Below are 25,710 nucleotides of genomic sequence, written 5' to 3'. Positions count from 1 at the left end.
ATTCTATAGCAAGGACTGTTGGACCTTATGCCTGCAGCTGATGAAGTAGTTGGGAGATGCTTAGCAAAGGACAAGTATGTGTTTGAACGATCCCAGAGAATTTCCATATTTGATGAGGGGCCAGTTACCATAAGAAATTGGCCTGGTTTGCACAACATGCCGGGCTCATCAGGGGTTGTTTAACCTGTGATGAGCCGACATTTTAAATATGCAACCCAAGTTGTCATGGTGTGCGAACCTGGCCACTGTGGGTTGAGGGTTGAACAATCCTTGCATAACCCTCTGTTTTTAGCAGGATTATGCAAGGGTTGTTTAGCCCTCAAATAACCCATGGTGGCCAGGTTCACAGGACATGGCAACCCCCCAACATTCAAAAGGTTGCCTCGCACGCATTGCAGCTCATTGTGGGTTAAATAGCCCCTGATGAGCCCAGCATGTCGTGTGAACCGAGCCACTGAAACTTTCTGAGAAATGGAGTAATGAGGCCTGGGTGGCAGTGGCTGGGGGAGCTGGAATGAGAGCTTAGTATATACAAAAAATATCAGCCTGATCACAACAAAATTTCTGGTCTGTCTTTCTCTCTGCATTGAGGAAAATAAATGACTCTAGAAATGTTTACATGGTTTAGAGGCATACCTCCTCTGATAAGCATGGGGATAGCTGATGCAGCTGGTGAGTGTAAGGCATTCGTAATGTATTCAGTTATGGAAATGTGCAATTCAGGGGACCTTTATTCTCCCTGATTCAAATGGGCACTTGCTCTAAGTAGCATTCCCAAAGAAGGGGCGTGGTTAACTGCTTGGGGATACCCAATCTGTTCTCTAGAACTAATTGGGTCTTGGATTAAACCTAATCAGGATAGATGCCCAAATACACTCTGTAATTCTTGCCACACTAAATCATTCTTCTTCCTAATACTGTTTCTTACATGGAAAGCTAGATAATATACTGGAAAGCTTGAAAGACTTTATGTAACATAGTATACATGAACAAGTATTGACCTTGCAGCCTAAGCTCTGTGTTGGAGAAACATACATTATAGTGAAATCCTGCTTCTGGATTAAGCTTTCAGTTAAGAACCTCACCTTTCTGGTGTCTTTGTTTCCAGATGTGAAAAGCATGTGACTGTCCAGAACAGTCTTTTCAGCCTACTTCCACCATGCATCATTACTGAAATATGAGATTATACTACATGCAATATTTTCCTGACTTGGCTCCTGTATCTGAATTTATAGGGTGGTTTCACAAGTGACTCCTAAAAGCAATTGTGAATGTCATCTGCCTGTAAATCAAAATCTATATTTGATTTTAAAATGTGTCCCAGTAAGAACCCTCTAATGACATTTCACACATAGTTTATACCAATCTAAAGCATTCTGTATCACTCATTAAGATTTCTTTAACAGGCCTCTTTGTGGATTTATCCTCTTTCCCTGTGACTTCAAAGGAGGCAGCATGTCAGATCATCACTGCCTTGGTTTTTATTCTAGTACTTCAGAGTAGATACTTGTTTGATTGTGCGAACTGGCCTATTGAGTTTCTTTCAACACAACACTGGCTGGTGAGAACTTTCCCACCACCCTCTCTAGATCTTGCTGGGATTACTGGCAAGGCCTCCGCTTCTACTCTCTGCTACAGCTGCGTAGTTTGAGAAATGTCTGCACCTTTGCCTTATTTGGGCTTATGTCTTGAGGAATCTGTCACAATCTTCTGTAAGTGGTTCAGCTTGCTTACGTATATATGTCCTCTTGCTCATGCCCACCAAATACTACTTTTCATAACACCCACACAATTGATTAGTTGTGAACATTAAATATATTCTGGTGAGAGTGAGGAAAATTTGTGCAAAGCTAGGCAACAGAGGATCTTCTCAGATTATTTTTTCAGGTTTTCCAGGATACTGTTCCATTTATATCATGCATCACTGTTGAGGGTGTTCTGCATTCCCATGGCAACAGTTCCTTGTGCCTTTTTGGCTCTCTATTGTTTAAGGAGAAAAAAAGGTAATCAGGCTGAATTTCTTGTTGGCTGATAGGGAGGGGAAGTTAAATACACTGAAATGCCATTGTTTACTGTGACAGATTTCCTGCTGAAACCTGGATGCCCTCAGCTGCATAGGCATCTGAAGTTGTGAACAGCCTGTCACTCAGGATACTCTGTTGTGGGAGTGGGTGATCTGTGGGTCTGTTGCATGGCAACATCTTGTGAGGCTTTTTAAAGTACCAAAGGGGAAAAACAATAGCCACGGGTGAGAGAAGCATGGCTGGCAGGTTGGAGCTATAGAAGATGATTGGGGAAAGATGAACAAGAGGACAATCAGGCTAGGAAATGATCGCAGACTAGGGTTAAGGAAAGAGCCTTATGTGTCTGGCTTACTTCTGTTGATAGATGTTGGGTGCTTAAACAGTTTAAAGCTTTTTCTTTATATGATATCTGATACGTAACAGTGTTTTAAAGTAGTATCAGAAATAATCTATAGCAATTATGGAGAGCCAGTGTGGTTGGAATTTCAGACTTGGCCCAGGGAGACCCTGGTTCAGATTCCCACTCAGCCATGAAGCTCCCTGGGTGACCGTGGATCAGAGCATCTCAGCCTAACATACCACACTGGGTGGTTGAGTATAAAATATGGGGGAGGTGGCATAACAACATTAATTTTAGATTCCTGGGTACCACTCCTCAGTGACACAGCATGTTGTAGGCCCTTGTGATCATGCTCTTTCTTTTCCCCTCCTCTGTACCCATGGTGACACTGAACACTGCCACGATAGGAAATTGTCCTTGATTCGCTGTTACCATGGCAAGCTTTTTTCTTTTCTTTTTAATGGAAGTTTCCTACGTCAAAGCTTGAGATCCATCCCCTGATCTGTCAACGTGAAGTAGAGGAAGGTGGAATTTGCTTGCAACACAAGAGTGCTAAGAATTTGGAGGGATCAGCAACAGGCTATGGAGAAAGCCAGGTTACAGCCCCTGAACAGATCTTGATACCAGTTTGGGTGGAGATAAGTTTAATGCAGACAGTGCTGTCAGGTAATGCTGAAATGATGGTTAATGGTGGGCTGCAGAGGATGCTTCTGGCCCAGCTGAATCCAGTGTCACTTCAAGAAATCATAGGTTTGGCCAGTAAGCTGCGGTGGCTTGTGAAACTTAAGACATAGCAGTCTGATCTGGGATGGCCTGTGTGTGAGGGGAGAGAATGGGTATTTTGGTTTTGTCCTGAAATAGAAATTAGAGTATTTTGATGAGTTCAATTAAAAATACTGTATATTTGCTATCATTTCCCCTCCCACAGAATGGCTTAATTAGAAACAAAAGTATGTATGAAACTTTAAGCCATTGTAGGAAAAAGTGCACTTCATGTATATAATCTGTAAATAAAATTCTGAACTCTTCTGGAGGACTAAGAAAGTAGAATCAGTGAAGTCAGTTGGTTCTTCTGATACTATCCTCCTAAACTAAATGGTAGAAGAACAAGGTCTTGTCTGTGAGATGCAGGTAGGCCTTACTGCTATCTGCCAACAATGTCCAATAAAAAAAAATCCATGGGAAGGGCGGAGTGTCTTTTCCAGGATTTATAGGGATTTTTTCTTTCTTTCAGACCAGTGCACCGTTACTCGGACTTACCTATTCCTTCACAAATTCTGGTTCTTCAGTGCTGCATATTACTTTGGCAATTGGGCTTTTATCGCAGTGAGTAATCTTATTTGGAGGTTATAAATCCAACTTAGCGGCTTAACATAATTGCAATTATCATATAATTTGCATCACAGTGATGTTGTCCCACTCTAAACCTGTTACTTCCATATCCCTCAACTGATCAACAATAATGCATTATACTGATTTGAATTCACAGGTCTTCTTAATTGGATTAATAGTGTCGTGCTGCAAAGGAAAAAAATCTGTCATTGAAGGTGAAGTAGATGAAGATGATTCAGATATAAGTGACGGAGAGCCATCACTCTATTATGGTTGACAGTCCATAGTCCTGAAGGTTAAAGTATGCAATGTAAAAGTGAAAATGTCATTTTGGTTTGGACTTTACTCTTGGAAAAGTTCACATTTGCCAATGTTAAAAGGGGATAAGTGATGTAAAGCTGGATTGGGAATTTTTGAGCATCTTATTATCTTCTAGTTAAGCTAATATGTACATATGTAGTCACAAAAGAGATAATTTTATGCAGGAATGATTAAAGAGTGCTATTTTTTCGAGTATATACTGATGCTGTGATATCATTTAAGTTAGTTTTCTGTTAGACTTTAGTTTTAAATTACTTTATACCTTTTTCCCTGTGACAAGGGGGAAAAGATAGGTATAATCAAACTGATACATGTCTTACAGGAATCTGAAGCTTAACGTTGCCAGTGCTTGTTGATATATAACTAATATCTAAAAGGTAGTGACACTTAGGTTGTCACAAACATTACGTGATTGGTGAGTAACTAAAAACACAGGGCCTTTTCAGACAGTGCTGTTCCCTCCCATATCATATGCACGTGCAGCGATACTGGGACCAGGATGCAGGTTTACTGGCTGCCTCCCCTGTAGAATGTAATTGCACTGGGAGATGCCACATATATTTGAAATGGCGCTTCCTGTAACTCTGCAGTATAGAACATGCTTATTGCAAGGTTAAGGAAATCCTGCATTTGGGTAAATGTGGGATCTCAAAGTGCAGCTCTTATACATTCAGTAGGGAAAGATGGAAGAGGGGGAATACCCATGCCTCTCTCAAGCCTGCCATTCAAGGCTAGGGGTGGAAAAAACAGTATTTCCTGTACACCCACAGTATTGAATATACCCAGAAGATTCTCTGTCAAAAGAAGAACATGAACGAAGGCACAATTTCCATTTTTCCTGTAATTTGGAGATTGCTGTGTCTCCATCATCTAATCTAACAGCATGAGGATTTTTAAAATATGTTGAATATTAATCACCTATGTTAGTTTGCTTTTTGCTGTGTCTCAGCTTAATACCAAATAGGCTGAGGTGATTTTTTTTAATGGTTGAAAGTAGTATACCTTGTCATTTTGTTTAGAGTTATAACTAAATGCAATGTGTAAATATTTAAAATCATGGAAAGATTTTTCTGTATCATTTTGTAAAATAAACTAATCAGGATCTTGACTACATGCAACTCTGAAACATTCTTGTAACCTGAAATCTGTTACTTAATCTTAACTCTAGTATTTACTGTTTTAGACTTAACTTCCATTCCTTAAATGATTACAGTTAAAGCAAATTCTTGTGAATGATAGTTGTTCAGGCTGCAGTAATTTTGTGTACTGTCTCGATCAATATTTTGTAAAATAATATTTGAGGCTCATCATTGTTGCTTAATTATAAAGGCATTTAAATTATTTGATTTAACCTGCTCTAGTTCTGGATTTCCAATTATAGAAGCGATTAGCTTTTATTTTCTCAAAACAATGGTCTGGTCTTCGGGGAGAGAAAAAGTTAGGTTTAGGGCACAATCCTATTGGGATGGCCATATGTCTCTGAACTTGGAGTCTTATAGCAATCCACTGCAGAGTGGGAGGAGTGGTGGAGGTGATCTCCGCCTCCCTGCTTCTCCCACTCTATATGTTAGCTAGATGGGCTTTTTTGCCTGTCTAGCTGGGGTGAGTCGGGGGGGGGGGGAAGGAGGCTGGAGAGGCCTGGCAATATAGCATAACCTGGCCTCTCCCGTTCTCTCTCCTCCCCGCCACCAAAATGCCCCCTTTACCCCCTTTCCAAGGTTGCTTTTGTGATTTCAGAGAAGCAGCCAGTACGGTTCTTTCAGAGCCAGCTGCAAGGGCCTGGGGAGCATGGACTCCTGGCTCCAAGGTCGGAATGATGTCTCCAACCTTAGATCCAGGAATCTGCAATATCCTATGCCTCCCCCCAAACACTCCCTAGTGGCCATAGGATTGCTCTCTTAGTGTGTGTGTTGGAGGAGGCATATGAAGGTTGTCACCTCCTTAACTTTAATGTATCTTAGCACACTTCTTGTTACAACACAGTAAAATTTCAATATTTGCTATGCTGCATTCCTTACATTACCTCGCTTATCTTCCTGGCCTGTCAGTGGAGGCAAATCACTTCACCACAATTTAAAGGAAGCTTGTGGTGGTGGTAGTCCTTGAAAACGAACACCTAAAGGTCTGGCTGTGACTTCTGTGTAATCCTGCATAATTGGAAATAAAACAATAAGCCATCTTAAAGGAACGGACATCTATGGCATATTTTGCATGTCAATGACTATTTAAGGGTGTTTCATTCATAAAGGCATGCACAAATATGCAGAGATCTGTATAAGCTCTTGCATATAGACTGACCCATTCACTTCAGGAAAGGATTCATAAGCACATTTCTTTTTGTATCTTGGGCCTGTCTATTGAAAAGAATGGGAAGACTACTTCTGCATCAGAGTTCGTTCACTTGATATTCTTACAGTATCTGTCTAATGAACTTTCTCACAAAACTCTTAAAATACTCAATACCCATGATTCTTTTTCTATGGTTGGTAACCAGTTTGCTGAGTACTTTTTCATTTATTGCCTTGTATAAATCTTAATTGACATTTATCTGAGCTGTGTTAACAATTGTAAATGGATCCTTGTTTTTCATTATTTCACTTTGCCACTGCATTCAGTTGAAGATAGATTGTGCCTTTTGACGTGGCCATTAATTTTGGTGCATAGGTATGACTGCACTCTTGGCATGGTGGGGAGGAACACCCTCTCAGTATCCAACTTCAGATTTCTAAGAAGCGTGGCGTATTTCTTTAAGAGCCAAATGGCCTTTAATTCTTCTATTCATTCTTTGCTTCCTTGCTTCTAAGAGCTAAGAGAGCTTCAAGATTTCTTTTGTTTCACATAACTATTGTGAGGACTTTCAGCAGTATTGCCCCGAAATTCTTTCTTATGTTTTTGTCCTACATTTCAGTGGATATAGTTCATCAAATATGTTAGTGTCACGCAGTCACTATTTCATTTATTAATGCTAGGCTTTTGGAGATGGTGTCTACCTTACGATTTTTTTTTCTCCCAAAAGTTTGGCAGTGTAAACCAAGATATGGAAACCTGCTTAAAAGTAATCTTAAAGCACAACTTGCAATGAACCATTTCAAAAATTTAGGTTTTGTGTGAAGTATAAACATTAAGAAGCTTTCTGGCTTAATTAACTTTGCTCATAATGGAGAATGACTGGAAGCCTGCTTCTGTCTCTATGAGTCTGTGGGGGTGTTCCCACAACACAATCGCCCACCGTGGGTTATTTAACCCACTGTGCATCTGTGGCACATGCAGGCATCTGTGCAGCTTCCATTTTGAATATGCAACCCCCGTGGTCTGTTTTAGGGTTATGTGAGGGTTGTTTAACCCTCACATAACCCATGCTTGCTGGGTTTGCATGGCACAACAACCCCCAAGCAGCTCATCATGGGTTAAATAGCCCACCATGAACATGCCATCAGAACCCTGTATGTGTGGGATTCTGTGAAAAATTTATTTCGAGTTGTTTTTCAACTTTATACTTGGTTCTGTTATTCTATACAAACAGTAAGAGCACAGATGTTTTATCCCATGGAGTCTTCACAGATTTTTTTAAAAAATATATAAAGTGTAATGGTGAATTAAGACATTGAGAGAATGGAGCTCATTCGAACTTTACATCAGTGTTCAGAACTGAAAGCTATCTTGTTAACTGCCATTCCTTATCTGTATTTTCATGGTGGCATTATGTTAGTGCTTTGCTATTCTGTTATAAGCATATGTAGAAACAATAAATCTTTTACGTACCTTTTTAAAAGAGTGATTCCTGCCAACATGCGTGTCTGCCATTTTCATGAGAAGTACTAAGCCATTGGCCTCACTTACATGCTGCTTTTATACATCTGGTCTTGGAGGAGAAGCCATGGGGAAGTAACTTCCAGCTCTACTTTCTATTTAGAATTGGCCAAAAGTATTCTGCTGAGCATTACTTTAGTTCAAAAGTTACTAGTAGAAGAATTACAGTGGAGAGCCAGTGTGGTGTAGTGGCTAGAGTGTTGGACTGGGAGCCAGGAGATCTGGGTTCTAGTCCCCACTCGGCCAAGGAAGCTCACTGGGTGACTTTGGGCCAGTCACAGACTCTCAGCCCACCCTACCTCACAGGGTTATTGTTGTGAGGCTAAAATGGAGAGGAGGAGGATTGTGTACACTGCCTTGGGTTTCTTAAAAGAGGAAAAAAGGCAGGATATAGTGGGATATAAGTGTAATAAATAAATAAAAAGGATTTCCTCTTACAACCACAATAGTGAGAAACATTTAATTCATATGTGGCTTGCAGACTGACTGGATTCTAAACTTTTAAATTTTAAGCATTTTCTACTTCATAGTCGTAGAAATATGTCTGAAAATGTGATGGCAATAAAGCTAAAATCAATGCATAAAGCATTGATTCATGACCTTTCAATTCTCTCCGATTTGTGAGTCCATTATACCAATGCTTTCAAGTGCTGACTCATGCCTGTGTGTAATTTTAGAATAACACTTCTGTGGAATAAGTGCAACATGTCGTGCAGCTGTAGCTTTTCCTTTGGTAAATATAGCCAACTATTGTGTAATTTCTGTGTATTAAGCACTCAAGATGCATACGCTAGTTATGAAATTCAAGCTAAGGGGCTTTGTTTTTATACATTCTGTGTCTTTTGTACCCACAAAGGCCTTCTCAGAAGTTGATTTATGGCAAGTTCTAATAATCTGCTGATCATTAGTCTGTCTGCTGTATCCATAGAGTGGGGTTCACTGGTATAAATATACTTAGACCAAATTTGCCTCAATTTCTTCAGGAACCCAGTGCAGGTAATTGTCTAAAATGGTGGATGAGAACCAACTTCATATCCTCTTTTTTTTTTAAAGTTACCCAGTTTATTCCTAGTCTTGTAGTTGTACAGGTCCCTCTGGAATGATTTTGCACCATGTAATCTAAAGGATGACATGACAGGAAATGGGTCAAGGATGTGGTGTGAAATGTTGTCCTGAAATGTTGCATTAGCTATCTTTTGTCATGTATTTTGAGTACAAATGTCATAGCATTGCCCTGCTATATGTAAGAATACTGTTGGAACCAATTGTGTCTGTGAAAAAGTATGCTGTGAAGGTTGAGGTGGTAAGGAAACTCACAGTGCTTAAAAGCAAATGCCAAAGTAAAGAACAATACTGTCTGAGTAGCATGACAAGTACAAAAGGTAGTGAGTGGAAGGGGGGGCGGGCAGATGCATAAAACTCATAAGATGCCTATGTCAAGAGCCTAGAAAAGGCCTGGTTCTTTGGGATGCCTCGTGAGAAGTCAACATATTTTAAAATGGAATACATTTTTGTTCCATTGCCAGACACAGCTTGTGCCTATTCCAGACAGCAGAAAATTCTAGTACTGATCAATTGCAAGTTTTGGTGCATTTATGTATTAATCAGGGTTTCAATAAACCTTGGAGTTGTTGGCTTTCACCATGATCCTATCTGTGGTGTCAAAAGTACTACATAAGTGCTTTGGAACGCCTACTGACAAACTCATGAATTAATGTCTCCTTGACAAATAATTCCTCTTGGCCAATATGAAATTGGATCAATAAGGGAAGTAGTTCTCACAATGCCAGCTAACTTAAGGTCCATTTAAATGTCACCCTGTTCTCTGAGTCACTTTCATGCCTGGTTTTCTATACAGAAACTCAAAAACCCAAAACAACTAACGTGACCCTGGAGTATTAGCCTGATGAAACAATACTGTTTTACTATAAGTTTGCAGCAAGCACTAATGGCTGCACAAAACGTTGCCACCTGTAATCTGAGAACCCTGATCAAGAAAGAAGAACAGAAAGATAAAATTAATTTGATCTGTCTGACATTTTTTGTAAAATAGCTGAAATAAAAGCACAGCAAATTTCTTGATAAAAAGAACAATATAATAAAACATGTCCAACAGTTTCCACTTTCTCTTTATCACAGGGACATATATGGTCATGGTATTGGACCTTTTGAGATCTGCCCTCTAAAATCATCAATGGTAAAACATTAAATTGAGCTAACGTAAAGGCTTTTCTAAATTTGGAGATAGTTAAATTGGTCATAATTTGCCGGCACAAGTACCTTATCCCCAAGAGAAGTGATATTTTATGACAGAACTTAAATAGTTCTGTAGTTCCCTATCCCATATTCATTGTTTAATAGTTTCGCTTTAAATTATGCAAGGGCTATTAGACTGCCAGTTTAAACCCATGTCAGTAATTTCTCTGTCAACAACTTTCTCCATGTTGACTGAAAAGCCTCTCGTTAGGGTCAGTCGGGCCAATCCTATAGGGGAAAAAGACAAGTTTGAGCCCAAAGTTTATCAAACAAATCTATGCATGGTCCTCCATAGAAATTAGGCCCATCTCCAGGGTCAAGGCCACACATTAGAAACAACACGTGACTGCAAAGATCACTCTCGGTAATTTGGTTTGGAGGACTTCAGAAGGTCTGGAAAGAACAATTATGCAAAGAATCCCAGACATTAGCTTGGTGTTGGTGTTGGTCTGTTCTAGATTCAAGCCACTTCCTACATGGAAGGACCAGATACCCAGAAAAAAAAGGAACCTGCATCGTTCATAAGCATAGTAATGCCTGATCTCTACCTTGCTTGTGTGCTTTGTCAGTATGCCAACCACAAGGGAGGAAGCTTTTAAATATTCCCAACTGGTGTGGGAGCAACCATGGAAGGTACGTGTAAAGAGGTCTTAGAATTTCTGTGCAGTGTTGATAAATGAACTCTGATAACAGGAACTCCTAAGGAAACACAGCCTTTCCATAAGGCTACAGTGGGGCATAGTATGCCTCCTGCCTAAGGACTTGTTTAAGGTGTATAACCTTGTTATGCTTGTCTGAGTGGCTTTTGAGATCACAGCACAGGAAATAATGAGCCACAAACAAGCATGTATGCCTTTTAATATTAAGAAGCACCTATTAGTACAATAAGTCAAACTTCTCTAAAAGGCTTTGACAAGAGAATTAAAACCAGTAACAGTCACATTACTTCTGTCTGGCATAGCTACTTCCTTCACAGGAAAAAGAAGAGCAAGGGCATATGGAATACAAATGACTATTGAATAACAAGCAAACCAAAATAAATAGGAACAGGAAATAAATCACACTCTGGAGAAGCCCTCCCCACCCCCACCCCACCTATCAGTTCTGATTACACAGAGTCATTGATAGAAATCATCTAGTGTAGAGCAAGCACTTTATAAAAAGTGAGAGGGATGCATCTAAATTAAGGTGTGATTTAAAAGAAGTTCAGTAGGTGGACATCAGCAAAAATCACCCATTTGTGGAAGCCTCCACTGAATCCAAGCCCCTTGTGCAAACTGAAGGATGCCTTCCATTTACAGAAAGGTGCCTTGGAATCCAACCCAGTTGTTCCCTATGTATTTGAAAAGTGCTTACTGTTGTGCCAGACCTGCAGAGCAACATACATTTCTATATTCGCCTATTCTTCCGTCTTTGGGTGGGTATCTATACTTTAAAATGCAAAATAAACTGAATTAAAGCTATCAGGTAAAATCTGGTTGAAATGACTCCTACTTCACATGCCTATTAAAAGCCAGGTCAAGGCTGAGACAGGTCCTGAATATTTCCTTGTGTAGCCTTGCTGTTTGTACTTGGCAAAGTACAAGCAGTGGATGGCATGGCTTGGGAGGCAGTTTTGGTGGTTCTTCCCAACTCTGCTGTATGTGTTCTTTGAGCTTTTTCTCAGGTGTATAGATTCCGTTATGGGGGAGAGAGGGTTAGGAAGTTAACGGGAAGCTACTGCAGGCATTGACGTGTCAATGTAATAGGATTATGGCAACCCTTAATACAATGTGGTCTGCTATGTTCTATATCTGCTGCAGCTCCTGCATTATCACCAAAGGTAGCCCCACATCATGTGAAAGTAGACTGTGCTCAAGGCAAGGAAAGCATGGATTGATGCTCATTAGGTTGTGATCAGAAAAGTTAGTAGTCTTCCTCCCAAAATGTATTAAGTCGCTAAGAGGCAACCCTGGCCAGTGCTTTGGCTGGGACTGCTAAGTACAGCTGTCTGTCTAAGAGCATCTACAGCTGCAATTTTGAGAAAATGGGAGAAGCTTGGATATTTTTTATAAATATTCCTACCTCCTATCATCCCCTCCCCCTCCTGTCTGGGTTCAGTATCAGTTGCTTCAGGGCAACTTTGGGAGGGCTGCGGGCCATCCCCTTCCCCTGGGCCTGGATGTCTTTTTTAAAAAGGGCATCTGTAGTGGCTATAGAGTGCCAAAAGGGTCAAAATTAGCTTGTTTGCAAGGTAATTTTGACCTTTTGGGCACTCTGTAGCCACTACAGATGCCATCCCCCCATTTTTTAAAGTAAAAAATAATTGGGGGGGGCAGTAGGGTCCATGTGTTGCCCACCCCTGTTCTAGTTTTATTACCAAGGGTACAGTACCTGAGTTAGATGGCAGAGAGGTGCACATGCCCAGTTTAGAGTCGGATCTTACCTACTGTCTTCATCTACACATTAAACTGGAGATGGGCAATATGGAACTGTGCAGCAGCCCACAGGGAAGTTCCCAGGGAGATGATGAGCAATTGCCTGTCACTCCTGTCTCTGACCTTTATGACAGAAATGAGTGGGGCTGTTCTGGAGCAGTCCCTCAAATCTCACACTCCACTCCTAATACCTTTTGATAAATAGTATTGGAGATCTGATGAGACCAAGGGTGTGCAATTGCCCCATCCATCTCTAGGCAAAGTCTGTCAGCTGAGGCTATGGGTGCCATAATTAGGTCAAAAGACAGACTGGTGAGGCTTCAGAAAATAAATGGTAGCCATGTATTTTTAGAGCAAGAGAAGGACCACAGCTTTCTCAATAACTTTGCAAATACAGCGATGGCGTCTGTATCTGGGATAAAGGTTGTTGTTTTTCTTCTTAAAAGAGGAATAAAAGAGCTGCAGATGTCAACTGGTCTGAGTGGTGCCCCAATTTCCTTGGATGTGGAATTTAATACCTGGATGCACTAAAGGACCCACCCTCACAACAGGCTTTCTCTAGCAGGGACGGGCATAGCACCAACTTGCAAGTAGTTCCCCACATGCCCCTGAAAGCATTTGCTTTATGGGGGGAAAGACTGAAGCCAATCCAAATACACAGGATAAGACTAAATCTCTGATGCTTCAGACTCCAACTCTAAATTTGCAGTGGCAGTTCCAGCGTCAGTTGGCATGCAAGCGATTTTGTCTACTAAGTGAAAAGCAAAATCACAGTCTTCACATGGAACCGCTATGCTTTCGCCTGTAACTACTGTATACTAGTTGTATGTGTTTGTGGAAAGAATGTTTGATCAATAGAGTTTATTTGGTGCAGCACCAAAAAGTCCTTCAGGGCATATCTGAAGCATAAGGTTAGGACATTCTTAATGCAAAAACCAAGAAAGTAAAACAACAACAACCCCAAGATAAAAAAGATGGAGCTATGCCTCACTTGGTGCTAATAGTAAAAAAGAAAAAAAAGGAGGGAGTGGGGAAGCCACCTGCATAAATTGTTTATTAATGGGACACTATGGCTTAGATTCCAAGATAAGTTAACTAAGGGTGCAATCCTATGCATGTTTAGACAGAAAAACAATCCAGCATAGCTGGCTGGAGGATGCTGGGAGTTGTAGGACTTTTTTTTCTGTCTAAACATGCATAGGGTTACACCCTTAAGGAAATTCAAGGTAGGAAAGCTTCCAATCCCCTCCTGCCGCCCTGAAAAAGCCTCCCCAGAGGGTCAGGGAACCCTCCTGTACAATAGGGCATGGGGGTCTGCTATGAGAGGGGAGAATTGCCCCAAATTAGGCAGATCTCCCCACCTCAGCAGCCTCTGCACCCTAGGCTTTTGGGAGAGGGAAGCAGGTAATGGAAGGGTGTTGGGGGGAAGATGGTAAACTTTCCTTCTGTGAACTTACATAAGTTATCTTAGAGCCCTCCAAGCCTAGACAATTTAAAGCATTCTTTAAAACTGTGGTTTAAAAGTATACATTTTAAAAAACTTTCCACCCATAAAAATATTTATTGCAAAGTTTTAGTTGAATCAATAATACTCCTTGTTTAGTATAACGTTGCCATGTTTTGTATAGCATTTAGGAAGTGGTTCCTGCAATTCTACCAAAGAATGGATCTGGTCTGCTATATTATGCCTACATTCCCATGAAAATACGTTCTGAGGGTGGAATGTCTTGTGGACAGTCTTCTCATGCAACTTACATTGTCCGTTTAAGAAAAGAAAATGGAGCTGTAGCCAAGCCAGTTACCAAGGTGGTAGTTCGTTCCTGCCCCCTATGAAGAGGGGTGGGATATAAATAACAACTTTCAAGGAAAGTAATATTAATTTAGGCAAGTTAAATCTACTCTGCTCTAAACATGTATGCTCATTTCAATAAACTAAAGAGAACTAGCAGTGTGCAGATTTCAGAACTGTCTCTGCGGCAGGGGGAGAGGCAGGATTGAAATGACTCACCTTCAGAAGAACGTTCAGAATTAATCTGTTGTTGCAGTGCTAGTGCCCTAAGGCAGATCATGCAGGGGAGCTGGAGTTTGTCACTGTAATGCATTGGATATAGTCCTGCCTCTTCAAGGTGTTGACCCTTGGTTCAAATCCCCAGTCAACCATTGCATCTTTCTGGGAGGCCTTATGGGATAAATGTGCCAGCAAGTGTATAAGCACTCTTATGTGCTGAAAAGCATGACAAAAATTAAACACAATAAATGATTGGTTTAGGAAATTGACTTAACATTTTACCAAGTTCTGCAAAGCTTAGATTATGTGAGGTGGCAGCAATCTTGTGGGGGCTTGGAAACATGTCTGCAAAGAGTATGTGCAAAATTAGACTGCATTTCTTGTGGTCACGGAGGCTAAGAGAATCAGCGGAAGATCACACGACCTCTCAATACTGGCAGATTTTTATGCAGGTATGCTTTCGAACAGTACCCCCATGTTTATGATATCATGTGCTCTTTATAAACATTGGAATCAAAGGGGCACAGGAATGCCCCTTTATTTAAGGTGAACCGCCCCCAAAAGCTTCCACCCTTATAAGTCTCAAAATTCTACTGCTTATAAAAAATGACATCTGCTGAGCGAATAACCTGATTCCTGGTTACAGTCAGGGCCAGAAATATTGGAACAAGGATAACTGTTTTGGCAGTTGGCCTCTGTACACCACCACATTGAAGTTGAAAGGAAACACACCCAGATGGGAGCGAAGTCAGGACATTCAGCTGTAATTCACGGGGTTTGACAAAAGTGGGGCATTAACCATTCAGGGAGTACAGCCAGTGGCATACACACCCATGGTTGGTGGCTCATAAGTAATGGAATGAATGGCTGACAAGCAGCTGCATGGCCAGGTGTGGCCTGTTTCCTGGGTACCCCATGACCAATCAAGCAGATAAAAGGCCCGGAGGTGGTTCTGAGTGTTACATTAGCATTTGGTAGCTGTTCACTGGAACTCCCAACATGAGGTCCAAAGAGGTGTCCATGCGAGTGAAGGAGGCCATCATTAGGCTGAGGAAACAAAGCCATCAGAGAGACAACAAAAACAGTGGGAGTGGCCAAGACAACAATTTGGAACATCCTGAAAAAGAAGGAATTAACTGGCAAGCTCAGCAACAGCAAAAGGTCTGGAAGACCACGGAAGACAACTAAAGTGGATGACTGCAGAATTCTGCTCATGGTGAAGAGGAACCCTTTCATAACATCTAGCCAGGTCAAGAACACTCTTGAGGAGGTAGGCATGTCATTGTCAACATCTACAGTCAAGAGACAGCTTCATGAATGTAAATACAGAGGCTTCACAACAAGGTGCAAACCACTGGTAATGCTCAAGAACCAAAAGGCCAGATTAGCCTTTGCCAGCAAACAGCTAAAAAAGCCTGCCCAGTTCTGGAATAAGATTCTTTGGCCTGATGAAACCAAGATGAACTTGTACCAGAATGATGGGAAGAGAACAGTATGGAGAAGGAAAGGAACAGCTCATGATCCAAAGCATACCACATCATCTGTCAAACATGGTGGAGGCAGTGTTATGGCATGGGCATGTATGGCTGCCAATGGAACCAGGTCACTGGCGTTCATTGATGACCTGACTGCTGATAAAAGCAGCAGGATGAATTCTGAAGTTCATAGGGCTATACTTTCTGCTCAGATTCAGCCGAACGCTGCCAAACTGATAGGATGGTGCTTCATATTGCAGATGGATAATGATCCAAAACACAGCAAAAGCTACCCCAGAGTTTCTCCAGGCAAAGAAGTGGGATGTTCTTCAATGGCCAAGTCAGTCACCTGATCTCAACCCAATACAGCATGCTTTTCACTTACTGAAGACAAGACTGAAGGCAGAAAGACCCACAAACAAGCAGCAGCTGAAGGCAGCTGCAGTGCAGGCCTGGCAAAGCATCTCGAGGGAGGAAACTCAGCATTTGGTCATGTCCATGGGTTCCAGATTTCAGGCAGACATTGACTGCAAAGGATTTTCATGCAGGTATCAAAGGCGATCCTTCAGTTTGAAATGCTGTTGGTTTGTTCCATTACTTATGAGCCACCAACAATTTGTGTGTGTGTGTGTGTGTGTGTATGCCACTGGCTGTACTCCCTGAGTGGTTAGTGCCCCACTTTTGTCAAACCCCTGGAATTACAGCTGAATGTCCTGACTTCGCTCCCATCTGGCTGTGTTTCCTTTCAACTTCAATGTGGTGGTGTACAGAGGCCAACTGCCAAAACAGTTATCCTTGTTCCAACATTTCTGGCCCTGACTGTATAAGGTATATGATGAGGTCTACAATCCTGCAAAATTTCAAACTGATCCAATGAAAATTACCACAGGTACAACAAGATAAAAAGAGCTGAAAATGACACATTTGTTCTTACTCCAAGCTGTGACTCAGCATATCCTATATTTCTTTCAAATTACGGTGAAAACTACTGATGTATTTTTTTTAGGTTTGTTGAGGAAGTGTGCCTTTCATTGTATGGTGAAGTTCTGAGCAGTGGCTCAAAAGTTAAGGTTTTTCTGCCCCATGAAAGCCTATGGCCCCAACTGCTGACCAAGTTATGTCAGACATGCTCAGTTTCACTCTGAAGCTAGAATGTTGCCAGTACTCCCAAGGTTTCAGAGGAATTCTGTAATAGAAGACTTCTGTGTGCAGTGGTTATCCCTTTATTTATGGAATGTGACCTCACAAGGTGAGACTACAGATTCTACATGGATTGGGACCCTAGCATGGAGGGGTAGGGGGATTTTAATCAGGCCCCAATCTGAATCAGGCCTCCAATTTACATTGCCAAAAAGGCATCCTGTAGTAATTAAATTTCAGGCGTAGGACAAAGGGTTTAACTAGTCTAATGTCCTGATCCATATGAGGTTTCATGCGCTTACTTCTGAGTTAAAAAAAACCTAGCTCCATCTTTAAAGTAACATGCAGTTTGATGCTCAGAAAATATAGGAGAGTTATGGATGTACTGCACGGTGGGGAGGAGAACAGAAGGATCAGGGGCTCACACCACCTTTATGAAAGCAGAAATGCAACATAAGGGCCCTGATCCTTGCTCTTACTTTTTGTGTGGTGGAAAAGGGGCGTGCAAGAATTGCGTCTCACACTGGAAATGTTACACTGAACATGCATTCACAGTCTATGTATGCTCATTAAGATGGTTGTGAGAATCTAGCTCTGTTCAGTCATTCTCATCATGTGTAAACTCTACATGAGGAACGGAAGCAGGGATGAGCTCACTAACTCCATCCTTCCCTGCCTGCTCTCAGCACTTTCTACATGTGGAGGGTGTCTGCAAAGAACAACCCCCACTATCCCTTGAAGCTCTCCTGAGACTTTAGAAACCTGATTCTTGAAATGAAATCATGATTGCCATTAAGGATTTATAATCCCATTTATCATATCGGTAAACTTGCAAGAAAGCAGATTCAAATACATTTGGGAGAGGATAGGATTGCCACAACTATAATTACACATTTCTTTTTTCAAAAACCAGGGAAATACAGTGATAAAAACCTGCCTGTTTAAGACCAGGGTTAAGGCTATCTCATGATGCCTCAAGCTCCACAAAGCCAGGAAATTGGAAGTTAAGGCTGATACCTTAACTGTGATCAGCAATGATGTTGTGCAATGTCACAAATTGTGCTTGCTTACAATTTACCTTCCAGGCATCCACACTTTTCCTTGGTTGGTGAAAATGCCTCACATTGTCCTGGTCCTGTATTGCCTCATGAATCATCTAGCAAAACTGCTAGAAGAGGTCTCTGTTTAACCCACCCTGCCAGCTACTGATATAAGCAAGAAAGTGGTGTGGATCAACTCATAGGAGGATTCCTTGTGCAATACAATAAGGCTCAGATGCTTCGTAAGGCAAGATAGGACCAGGACAATGTGGGGCATCTTGCTGGCCCTAGGGGCTCCATCCTCCCCATCTAAATTTGGGCCCAAATGGTCAAGGAAAAATGTGGGTGTACATAGCATAAGTTGTGAGCAAGCACAGTTTGTGATGTTGCCCAGCATCATCACTGATCACAGGGCACATCAGTTAGGGCATCAGCCTTAGCTTCTGATTTCTTGGCTTTGTGGAGCTTGAGCCATCATGCGATAGCCTTAACTCTTAAACCGGCAGGGTTTTTTTTTATCAATGAATTAATTTTAATGTATACACTTTCAGTGTGCTTCAGTACACATTCAAGTTGTCTTAATGTACATTTCTCTGTATAGTTAGTGAATTCATCAAGGTGCATGTACTGCATTTCTCTGTGAGAGCCAAAGAGATACTTTAGGTGTGGTCAGTGTTTTTTTTAAAACCACCACCACCACCTTTTTCCTTTGAAAGATATGGGGGGCTGACACACAAACTATTTTAAAAGCACCCTCCCTTCTGAAAGTGGATTGCTATGGAGCGTAAGGGGGTTGTCTGGTATTTAAGAAATAAAAGCCCAATGGTCTCTTGGATGTGCAGAACTAATCAAATATGTATCACTGAAACGTTTGCCAAATTTGTATTTATGATTGAAATTGGCTCTAGATGGCACTTTGTATAATTATCTTGGTACTTCATTACCTTTACTCTAAATAATTTGCATCATTTTTGCACAAGTATTGAATACATTTTTCATTGGAGAAAGCTTTAAAGGGATTTTTTATGCTTTGTGTTTTACTTCGCATTAATGTAGTTAGAACTATGTACCTTTTACTTTTTTATTTCCCCTTTTATTACTCAAGAAATGTGTGTGCTGGTGTAATGCACCATTCCCTGCAATCCTGGCCATGTTTACTCAGATGGCAGTTCTACCGTGTTCAATAGGATATACCGCCATGTATGGGTACATAGGATTGCATCTTTGCAGAACAATCCTATATATGTCCACTCAGATGTGAGTCCAGTGGGATTTTGTTGTTTATTCGTTCAGTCGCTTCCGACTCTTTGTAACTTCATGGACCAGCCCACACCAGAGCTTCCTGTTGGCTGTCGCCACCCCCAGCTCCCCCAAGGTCGAGTCTGTCACCTCCAGAACATCATCCATCCATCTTGCCCTTGGTCGGCCCCTCTTCCTTTTGCCTTCCACTTTCCCTAGCATCAGCATCTTCTCCAGGGTATCCTGTCTTCTCATTATGTGGCCAAAGTTTTGCCTTTAATATCATTCCCTCAAGTGAGCAGTCTGGCTTTATTTCCTGGAGTATGCATATCGGAGATTGTTAATGTTTCTTCCAGCGATTTTAACTCCAGCCTTGGCTTCATCAAGCCCAGCATGTCGCATGATGTGTTCTGCATACAGGTTGAATAGGTAGGGTGAGAGTATACAACCCTGCCGTACTCCTTTCCCAATCTTAAACCAGTCCGTTGTTCCATGGTCTGTTCTTACCGTTGCTACTTGGTTGTTATACAGATTCCTCAGGAGGCAGACAAGATGACTTGGTATCCCCATACCACCAAGAACTTGCCACAATTTGTTATGATCCACACAGTCAAAGGCTTTAGATTAGTCAGTAAAACAGAAATAGATGTTTTTCTGAAACTCCCTGGCTTTCTCCATTATCCAGCGGATATTGGCAATTTGGTCTCTAGTTCCTCTGCCTTTTCAAAACCCATCTTGTCCATCTGGCAATTCTTGTTCCATGAATTGCTGGAGTCTACCTTGCAAGATCTTGAGCATTACCTTACTGGCATGTGAAATAAGTGTCAGCGGGATTACTCATCAAATATGGGATTACAGCCTTTATTTAATGTTTAACTGAAAATACTTTTCGTATTTATAAATTGTAATGTTGAATTTTGAAGCAGTGTATTACATTAAATTCACATTATGTTCTTGTATACAACATTAGCCACAAGCATAAACCCTTAAAATATAAAGAATATATAATGATTAGGCTACATAAACATTCTTCAAACTGGCATCTCGACATATGATTCTTCAACCTGAATATTCTAAGATTCAAAGGCAGTCCTGCTCATAATAACTCACATTAAAATCTTAGCACTGCCTTTTCTACTTCTTTTTGTCTAAATCTAATCTAAGTTCAGAAAGTTTGTGAGGAGCTATGTATGAACCGCTTTTTAAAATCCAGCTTTCACTAGCTAGCGACCTCCGAATATGCTCTTACATTCTGATCAGTTTAGAATAAAGGACAACCATGAAGCAGAGTTGCCATGGTGATGAATTCACATGGATTTTTGTAGATCTGCTTACATTTACAGAAATCAAACCAAATTGCTGTTCTGAAATTGTCTTTCCATGACCATTCACACTGGACAAAGCACCGATATGCCTTTTCTGGCTGAAGCAAGATGTCATTCAGAATTTGAGGAGAATGTTTACACATTCTTTCCTGTAATACATTTGCTTGGCTAACCCAGAGTAGTTCTTATCACTCTAGGGAAGAACCTTTCCTGGCATGGCTTCAAAACACAATAGTAGTATTTAAAACCAAGTTAAATTTAGGATGCACTATGATGTCTTTTAAAAAATTACGTCTATTATTTTCAGGGAGGAAACAATTACAATAATGGATGGGATTCCCATCAACCAGGCTGTCTCAATAATACATCAGTCCAGCAAGGCAGTTGGTTCAAAGAGTGTTGATTAAAGACACAACCCTATGCATGTTTAGACAGAAAGAAGTTCTACAACTCCCAGCATTTCCCAGCCTGCATGGCGGGCTAGGGAATGCTGGGAGTTGTAGGACTGTTTTCTGTCTAAACATGCATAGGATTGCACCCTAAGGGGATTTCTACACCAGCCTAAAATCCTGCATTTAAAAAGGGGCTTTCCACTTCCGTTTTAAATGCAGGATCACAACTGATTCCCTTTACATGCGCTTCTTTCTCTGTAGATGGCCATTCCCATAGCATTATGTTTCTGTGAAGAGGCATTACATATGCTCCAGGTTCAGCGATACTTGCTCCTGGGTTCCTGCCCCTTTCCCTCCCCTTGCATATTACTGGTGGATGGGGACTGACACGCGGACAGCTCCCCCACTGATCTCCCCAGGCCCCACCTCCCTCTTCCATACTTTTGGCCAGTCCCTGCCGCTCAGCCCCTCTGCTGCTCCTCCGCTCTGCTGCCCCCCTGCCACTCTGTTTCGAACAGGCAAGCTGAATATGGTGAGGAGAGGAGCCACAATGGCACAGGAGTGGGAAGGCTGAATGCCCATCAGACCTTCATCACCACCTTCGACATCATGACCACACCCCCAACAACCACACTCAGCACTTCATTCATGCAAGGGGAGAAATACACGGGGAGGACATGGCGCTCCATTTGCGCATATCTGGAAAAATACCCATTTTTTTCCGTTTGAGGAAAACACAGAATAGGTGGGAGGAAATAGTGGAATAATGACTGGACAACGACGACATCATGTAATGGACCCACACAATTCAGTGAGTGAGCAACCATGAATGCGCAATAAACTTGAGGTGTAGAGATCCCCTAAAGAGCTTAAAAGAGCAACCCAAAAAAGATAAGGGAGAGGAACCATGAAGTCCCAAGCCCTGCTGGGCTTGTGATGCAAGGTAGAAAGTGGCGGAGGCTGAAGGGGAAATAAGTATACCAGCACACCAGTAGGGATGTACGGATTCCCCACCTTCCAATCTGGTGAGAAATCCACCCAGGGGGGAGGTGTTCTGTTCCTCCCCATCCCCGGAATCTTCCGGAGTGGCTCCGCTCCAGGAGGATTCTGCGGAGGCACACACCGGCTCCGGAGCACTGGCGATACGGTAATGGCCATTACCGTATCGCTGGGAGACACACAGCCGCATATGGCATAGTGGACGCCAGTTGCGGCCGTAGAGCGCAGAGTTTAACCGTAGATGGCTGCAATTAGGTTAAACTAAGGGCTTTACGGCCACAAGTGACGTCCAATACACCATTTGCATCTGTGTGTCTCCCAGCGATACGGTAATGGCGGCCCCCGCTACCATATTGCGAGCACTCCAGAGCCAGTGTACCATTCTGTCTCCAATCCTCCTGGAGTGATCCATTCCGCCACGGATTCCAGAGGCCGGATTCCAAAGAATCCGGACTCATTTGAGTCCGCAATGGAATTATCCAACATCCCTACACACCAGTAAGGAACGGCATCAGGGGAATGGGAGGGCTTTGGATCCAGCTGACCCAAAGTCTCACCAGATACAGCCCCAGTATGCCTTTTTTTTTCCAGTACTGCTTAGGGATGTTGGAGGAATCCGCCATGGACTCCAGTGAGGCTGGATTCTTTGGAATCTGGCCCCCCGGAGCCCGTGCCAGAACGGACTACCCCCCCACTGTCACCCCCCGAAATCCCCCCGGGACGGACCCTACCTGGCAGCAGATGCTCCGGGTCGGGTCGTCCTCCTTCCGCAGCCAGCCTGCAGAACGAAATGGCGGTCATCGTAGCGGCCGCCATTTGCATCCCTGCCCGAGTGCCCGTGGCTGTGATTGGCTACATAAATATTTACGTGGCCTATCATGGCAAAGAGCAGGGACGCAAATGGTGCCCGTTATGCCATTTGCATCCCTGCTCTTTTCGTGATAGGCTATGTAAATACTTACCTATCACGAAAGGAAACGGGCGCCATTTCCGTCCCTGCTCTTTGCGTAATGGGCGCCATTTGTGTCCCTGCTCTTTGCCGTGATAGGCTATGTAAATATTTACATAACCAATCATGGCCATGGGCAGGGACGCAAATGCCAGCTGCCATTTGAGTCCACAGTGTGGCAGCAGCGGGTGGAAGTCCAGCTGCGGCCGGCCCTGGCCAGCAGCTCTGCTGCTTTGCCCTGGAGCAGAGCCAGCCAGGGAGGGTTCCAGGGGGGGATGGATAGATTGGGGCATCTCCCCCCCCAGCGGATGCCCCGACCGGAACCAGGTAAGGGGTTTGTACATCCCTAGTACTGCTGCGACGTGGCAAGGGTGATGAAGCTTTAAATGCCAGCGAGGAGGAGGAGGCTTGTGTGGGCAGACCTCCCTCTGTGTCTGTGCACCTCTTTCTCTCTGTGCAGGGACTATTGGATTGCACCGTTCGTCACCCAAAAGTGTCCTCCTGCAATATTCTAAGCACGTCCAGAGGTTTCCTATGTCCATTTTTTGTATGTATTAATTAAATTAATACATTTAATTAAAATGTATTTTTTGTAATTAATACAACATTACCATCTTTTAAAGAAATTATCTATGTGTCCTTCTTCTGCTTGTAGTTGTTTCGTTAGTTTATCTGCTACAGCAGTATTCCATATTTGATTATACTGACTGTCTATAGATAGTGTTTTACTCAACTTCCTGTTTTTAGCAACAACAAAAATTATTGCTGCCACAATCATAAATATTAACATATCTTTATATAGTAAGTCCTTGTTTGGTCCTTCAAAGACTGACAGTGGCATTATTTTTGGATTACAATATACCCCCTTTCCCCCAAGTATTTTACTACAGTTTTCAAAAAAGTTTAGCCACAAATTTTACTCATCTCACAGCCCCCATATGAAAGAATGAACCAGTCCTTTTCACTACTATGGCAACAGGGAGGGTTATCTCGTGCGTGTGCATGCATGCACACGCCGCGCATATAGCTTAATGTTAGAGAGGAGAGGGACCATCTCTATACTGTTTTCCCGTATTTGTTCCACATTGCTTTCCATTGTTTGGGATCTCTTTTGTCCCACTTTGGCTTTTTCCAAAGTTCCTGTTGATTCCAAGCCTAATAATGTATAAACATTTGAGAGCAGGAGACTTTTAGAGCAGGAGTTGGAAAGAAGTAAGAACTGTTCATACACGGGATGCTTTTGGATGAGGCTTGTAGTGGGCAAGCACCCTGCCTCATTCATGAAATTTTATGGGGGTCCAGATAATGTTGCCTTCCATTTATAAACCCACGCATGTCTTCCCACTACTTCTTTAATCTTTTTTATTCTTGTCAGAAAAAACATTAAAGACAAGATTTATTTATTTATTTATTACATATATATCCTGCCTTTTTTCTTCTTTAAGGAACCCGAAGCGGTATACATAATCCTCCTCCTCTCCATTTTATCCTGTGAGGTAGGTTGGGCTGAGAGGCAGTGACTGGCCCAAAGTCACCCAATGAGCTTCTATGGCTGAGTGGGGACTAGAACCCAGATCTCCCAACTTCCAGTCCAACACTCTAGCCACTACAACACACTGGCTAGAATAGCTAGACAATGCCTTTGATTTGTAGAGCTAAGAGCCCTTCATCTGGAAGCACCTGCAGTGAGAGATCTGGTTCACAGAATCCTAGAATAGTAGGGTTGGAAAAGGCCTATAAGACCATCGAGTCCAACCCCCTGCTCAATGCAGGAAGCCAAGTCAGAGCATCCCTGACAGATGGCTGTCCAGCCTCGTCTGAAATGCCTCCAGTGTGGGAGAGCCCACCACCTCCCTGGGTAATTGCTTCCATTGTCATATTGCTCTAACAGTCAGGACGTTTTTCCTGATGTTCAGCCAGAATCTGGCTTCTTGAAGAGCACTATCATATCCCCCCTCTGTCTTCTCTTCTCAAGGCTAAACATGCCCAGTTCTTTCAGTCTCTCCTGATAGGGCTTTGTTTCCAGTCCCCTGATCATCTTCATTGCCCTCCGCTGAACCTGCTCCAGTTTGCATCCTTCTTAAAGTGTGGTGTCCAGAACTGGACACAGTACTGCAGATGAGGCCTAGCCAGTACTGAGTAGAGGGGAACTAGTACTTCCCGGGATTTGGAAGCTATGCTTCTATTAATGCCGCCCAAAAGAGCATTGGCCTTTTTTGCAGCCACATCACATCGTTGGCTCATATTCAGCTTGTGATCGACAACAATTCCAAGATCCTTCTCGCTTGTAGTATTGTTGAGCCAAGTATCCCCCATCTTGTAACTGTGCATTTGGTTTCTTTTTCCTCAGTGCAGAACTTGACATTTATCCCTATTAAATTTCCTTCTGTTGTTTTCTGCCCAGCACTCCAGTCTATCAAGATCACTTTGAATTCTGTTTCTCTCTTCCAAGGTATTAGCTATCCCACCCAATTTTGTGTCATCTGCAAATCTGATCAGCATTCCCTGCACCTCCTCCTCCAAGTCATTAATAAAAACATTGAAGAGCACTGGGCCCAGGACTGAGCCCTGCAGTATCCTGCTCATTACCTCTCCCCAGTTTGAGAAGATCCCATTGATAAGCACTCTTTGAATCTGATTCTG

The 25,710-nt window shown here is 42.4% G+C and overlaps 1 protein-coding gene and 1 non-coding gene across 3 annotated transcripts in view; both read left to right on the top strand.

Annotated features, from left to right (window-relative positions):
* LMBRD1 (LMBR1 domain containing 1) overlaps positions 1–8,430 on the top strand; it is an 85,699-nt gene extending 77,269 nt beyond the window's left edge. For both annotated transcript variants that reach the window (XM_084826877.1, XM_084826878.1), the window contains exons 15-16: positions 3,599–3,690; positions 3,854–8,430. In XM_084826877.1, the coding sequence (XP_084683003.1) occupies positions 3,599–3,690; positions 3,854–3,973 (212 nt within the window). In that variant the 3' untranslated portion in view covers positions 3,974–8,430. The remainder of the gene's footprint in view (positions 1–3,598; positions 3,691–3,853) is intronic.
* LOC146359240 (small Cajal body-specific RNA 15) lies at positions 3,393–3,524 on the top strand. The gene has a single exon (XR_014787065.1).
* Positions 8,431–25,710: the final 17,280 nt, after the last annotated feature.

This window comes from Heloderma suspectum, chromosome 1 (assembly GCF_057233095.1).
Source record: "Heloderma suspectum isolate Gila_16-S chromosome 1, 16-S_ref, whole genome shotgun sequence".
NCBI classification, from domain to species: domain Eukaryota; kingdom Metazoa; phylum Chordata; class Lepidosauria; order Squamata; family Helodermatidae; genus Heloderma; species Heloderma suspectum.
The sequence above is the reverse complement of the archived record's forward strand: the minus strand, read 5'-3'. Positions and strand labels throughout refer to the sequence as shown.